Raw genomic sequence first — 5,483 nt, 5'->3', positions numbered from 1 at the left:
TCATCTTCGAGATTTAGATTTTACCGAATAATTTCTGGCCATTTGGTCGGTCACATCTACGCCAAATTTGGTGCTATTATACAATTGAATTGTCTCCGGTGTTCGGGTGTCATTTTCTTCAACTTGTACGGAGTTGTGCATTGAACTGAGAATTAGAACTTTCTTTCTTGGTTTGGCTTTGTAAATTGTCAACATACAATTATTTGAGCGATAGAGTTTGGTTGAGAAACGTGCCATGTCGTCGTTTTTCAGTTTTGCCAGTCTTGGTAGCTCTTTTCTATTTGCTCTAATTGTCCCAACAATCGTAGTTTTTTTTGCTAAAAGTTTTGTTGCTAAAGGTAGGCTTGTAAAAAAGTTGTCCGTGGTTATATTTCTTCCACATCCTACATACGGTTCTGCTAATTTCATAGTGACAAACTCTCCAAGAGGAACTGAGGGTTCTCTACTTTCATCTTTTCCCAAATATGGAAAGCCGTTTATGATATATTTGCTACGTACATCGGATGCTAACCAAAATTTTATACCAAATTTGTCCGGTTTATTGGGCATGTATTGAGTGAATCTACACCTTGCTTTCGTTGGAAACAATTGTTCGTCAATAGTAATATATGGTCCTGGTTTATAACAATTTTGACTGTTGTCAATAAACTTGTACCAAACTTCGGAAATCATAGCGAATTTATCGGTTTGTAACCGTTGGCTTCGTTGATTTCTGTCGTCAAATCGAATAAATCTCATAATCTCCGTAAAGTCATGTCTACTCATAGTATTTGAGAAAAAAGGCGGGCCCCACTTTTTATTCCATAGAAGTGCTATATCTATATTCTTAGCCTCATATGCGCCGCGTGCATACAGAATTGCAAAAAATGCATATAACTTTGCAGTAGACAGTTCCCATTTATATCCCAACACTCTAAATGCCTCTGCCTCTGTGCACTTTCTTATAAGTTCGATTATATTCTGATCAATTATCACAGAAAATGCCGTCCTAACTTCGCCTTTCATAATATTACGTTTACTGTATCCAGTCGGGCCTGATGTTTCCCTAAAAATATTATGACCAGGTGCTCTTCCAGGATTAGACCCTATTTTTACTTCCTGCCAAACAGTTCCGTCCATCGCAATTTCGCTTGCCTCTTCTTCATTCTCACTATTGGAACTAACTAAAAATCTCCTTCTCTTTCGTCGTCTACGTACGTTCGAAATATTCTCCTCGTTCTCATCGGTGTTCGAGTCGGTTTCAAACGGATCATAATTTTCCGTATTGTCATTTTCCATATCCAGAATTTCCTGATCATCTTCAGAACATTCTGCATCGATATCATTTATTCTCTCTAATAATACATTCGCACTCCTCAAACGTTTTGACATTTTGGGGTAAATATTCAACGGAGAAAATAAAAACTAAAATATGAAAATGTAAATCAAAATAGATAAAAAAATGAATAAAAGATAAAATGTGAAACTTACTGCGACGTATTGTTAGTCTTGTTCACTATTTTGAAAATTGCATTTATAACACGTAATACGATATAAAATATTACAAAATAATAATAAAAGACTGCCAAGTATGCTCTTTGTGACTTTCACGTTTCGATGCACTCTGTTCGTGTCGCAAGACTATACTGATTTGAATTCGTGAGAAGACGTCTATACATTTCCTTCAGTTATAAGTTTATTTATTTTACATCATAGTAGATAAGACGGCGTAAGAACATTCGAGGATCTGGACCGTATCGGATATCAATCAAGCAAATAAACACCGCTAACCCGATAGTCGAGCGAGAACTGTAAACACTTAGAAGTGCCGTAAACCATTTTCTGGAAGGCACTTCTCGGATAAAATCGTGCCACAACTACATTACCTTTCGTTTGTAACGACCTTATAGTTTTGGCATTGAGTCTTAGAGAGAAACTATTACAAAAATGTATAAATCGTACTACCGGTCAAATGACCGGTCGTGATAGGTAAGACAGACTACAAATTTTTCTCAGAAAATAAACAATAAAAAAATAAGTGAATAATGAAAAATGTATCATACATATATATGAGGAAAAGTCGTAAAGTTTAAAGGCGATTCACTTACGTTGAATGTAGGAAATTCCAATTGAAAATTTAAAAACGGTCTGTCACGTCCTGTGACGCATTCTTTAAAACTTCTATTTCGCCACCCAAATTCTTTAAACCGCTATTTCGCCACCCAAATTCTTTAAACTTATATTTCGCTATACAGATTCTTTAAACTTATATTTCGCGATACAAATTCTTTGAACTTCTATTGCACCATCCAAATTCATCGCTCCGCAAAAATTCGGAGTGAGCAACTCAGCCTGGTCGTCGTACGGCGAGAACGCTGACGATCCGGACGAGGTGGTTCACCCGAATTGCCAAATCAAAAGTCGACCTCATTAATCAATATATAATAACGCGACCAAGCCGCCCGCGATCAGATCAAATTTAGTGCATAAACAGTCCAGATCAATTATAGTACAGAACCAGTATAAATTAGTGCAGACTCAAAAGTCATCGTGACCCGATCACTTCCGTAAAATTCGTTCAGAATCGGCCAGTCCGTTAACGCGAATCGGGATTTAATTCTAACACGCGTACAAAAATCCGCAAAATACGACTCTGCTACGGGACCCAGAGACCCGACAGAGCAAATCGTCATTTGTAAACACGCGCAAGTTAAGAGTTGTACGTAAAATCAATAAACATTTGTTGTGCTCGGAAGTGTGTGAACTTCAATTAAACGTCTACCCTACTGTCTCCAATCACCAGGACGACTCATTTCTACAGGTATCCTCGCCCAGCGAAAGGTAAGTAAGAACCTATACCTAACTAACAACTTAGATTCAATCATACAAAAAGGTACGCGGAGAAATCAGTGAGAGGGAGAACTTCGCGACATTACAGGTCATTTGTTCGGTCCTGGTAGGAATAGTGTAAACCATGACTCGTACTGTGATGCCCCGGATTGACCGAGGCTCCTCGTGTCTCTTACGGACGGTGAAGATGCCGGAGGCAGTGGTGGGTTGCGAGAGGGAATCGTGTCGTGAACGAGAGGCATAGTGAGAGTTGTGAGTGGACAAAGGTGTGGTCAAGTTACGGCGCGTTAATCAACGGAAATTAATGAATTTTAATATTACGTGAATCCGTATGGTTAAAGAATCCCACTTCTGACACCAAATTGTTACGTCCCACCTTACGGGTGGTTATTATTCTGCCACTATGATTCTTGGGTTCTGCCGATTTAAACACTAAAGCGTACCTTGACCTTCCTTGCGGGTAATAGAGGATGCAGGATCGGGTGTTCAGTAATTGTTGATACGTGTATGGGTCTTCAATAATTATATATTCTCTTTTGTTGTTACATACCCTTCGCTGACTTCAGGTGTTGTACGTCACTCGTCCGTTCTCGTATTATTGTTCATTCACTCTAGAGGTCTCGTTTTACACTAGGTTCGCGGTTCGGACGATACACTAGACTCGCGGCGCGTGGCTACGACTCGACCTTGGAGATACAAGCGGTTGGTGGTGGTCCTGCACAGCACACGAGTGCACTCCTGGACTTGGTCCAATTATGAGTCTGCTATCTCAGACTGCGGCGACACACTCGTGTTGAACCATCGGCCGAGCATGTCGTCGATGATCTTTCTGGTTTCGAGTAGCCTTGAGCGCGGACCTACTGCGGGTCACGAACGGACAGAACTTCGGTCTCTGCTTTACGCTATCACGGAACTGGCGTACTTGCGTTGCGCCGATATCTTATATTCCCAAAAGGGGAGTAGGTCACGCTCCTTGCTTGCGAAAACCTGCAAGCAAAGGGTTTTCGCCATCGCATTCCGCGAGTTCCCCGATTTCGTATCGCAAGCGTTGCTAAGCGAGAAAACGCTGATGTTTCGCGGATTCCAGAGCAAGACCTCTTTAGAATGGCGAAAGACGAAAATGGGTTATAACTAGGGAAGTAACAGGCTCTTTGGCCGGGGACTGGTCAAGACCAACGACGGGTCGTTCGTCGTTTTGGTCGAGGGTGCGATCCGCCGCGTTGAGGTCCGGAGCGCGTCTCGGTTTTCGCTGGGAGTGGTGCGATGATCGAGCTGAACTCGCGATTGTTATGGAGTCCCGAAACGGACGTCGGGTAGTCGTGCCGCCTCGAGCCAAGGCACACGTCATCACCAGGATGAGGGCTGCAGTGACGGAGCACTATCTGTCCTCGCTTCTTCGGAAGCCGGACCAAGGGAAGGTTTTCCAGGCAACCACCCAACATGCGGCGAGCAATCGCTTCATGAGGGATGGCGCGTTTATCCGCTTTGCTGATTGGAGGTTTATCCATCGCACCCGCCTCGACGTGCTCCTGTTAAACGGAGCCCGTCGATGGGGGAGTGAGGATAAGCGCTGCAGGCGATGCGGATACACGCTGGAAAGCCTTCCTCATATGCTCTGCCACTGCGGTCCTCATTCTGCCGCCAGGCAGAGACGGCACGACAACCTCGTCCTGAGGTTGAGTAAGGCGATCCGGCTTCCCGGTGAGATGCGGATCAACAGGCGTGTCCCCGGGGCGAGTCTTCGGCGCTTCGCCCGGACATCGTTGTCACGCACGAAGCGTCGAGGACCATAGTACTAGTAGACGTGACAGTACCGTTCGAGAATACGATGCAGGCCATCGAAGACGCGCGCCGGGAAAAAATACCAAAACCTAGCTGACTCTATACGAGAGCGTGGATATAAAGTCTACCTCGACGCGTTTATTGTTGGAGCCCTGGGCGCCTGGGCTCCGGGGAACGAGTTCCTCCTGGAACTATTACGTGTGTCGCCGCGTTATGCGTCGCTAATGCGAAAACTAATGGTCGCGGAAACAATCGCCTGGTCACGCGACATTTACGTGGAGCATGTATCCGGTATAAGACAGTACACGATGTCCAATGTTGAATCGCGAGATAATGATAATCCGACAATAGAACCGGAAGACGAGCCCCGGGAACCCTCATCTCCTCTAACAAGGTGAACACCGATTGCGAGCAACTAATTTATACACGATCTGGTTTCTAGTCTCTTGTTCTCTCTTGTCGTGTATATCCTATATATTATATTTATTGACTTAGTTATCTGTGATCCATATCTATTGTTTATATATATTTATTGTTGACTCGTTTTGCATTTTCAGGTCTTCTATGTTGTTAATTGATATATCGGTGTTCCATATGCTTAAATCATAGCCGCGATCCTATGTATATATATTTATATTTGTAGCGCATATTGACGTACTGCTGAAGTCAAAAGAAGAGGATACAGAGGCCAATTGCTCCTTCCTTTTTTATATTTAATGGAAAGTTTTTTTTTACTTTGAAATTCTTGGAGTACGCGACGCATGCAGAGGGGTAAACCCCGATGCATTAAGTGTAGTCATTTTATATGAAGGGCCTAGCCCAAGATTTGTACAAAATGTATCCCCCAGGAGCTTGCTCCTGGGGAAACATGA

The 5,483-nt window shown here is 43.3% G+C and overlaps 1 protein-coding gene across 1 annotated transcript; it reads right to left on the bottom strand.

Annotated features, from left to right (window-relative positions):
- LOC114882127 (piggyBac transposable element-derived protein 4-like) lies at positions 1–1,371 on the bottom strand. Its single transcript, XM_029199003.2, has one exon. The coding sequence runs from the start codon at positions 1,369–1,371 to the stop codon at positions 1–3; it is 1,371 nt and encodes a 456-aa protein (XP_029054836.2).
- Between the last annotated feature and the right edge of the window lie 4,112 nt (positions 1,372–5,483).

This window comes from Osmia bicornis, unplaced genomic scaffold (genome assembly GCF_907164935.1).
Source record: "Osmia bicornis bicornis unplaced genomic scaffold, iOsmBic2.1, whole genome shotgun sequence".
NCBI classification, from domain to species: domain Eukaryota; kingdom Metazoa; phylum Arthropoda; class Insecta; order Hymenoptera; family Megachilidae; genus Osmia; species Osmia bicornis.
This window is presented reverse-complemented; position numbering and strand designations above follow the sequence as displayed.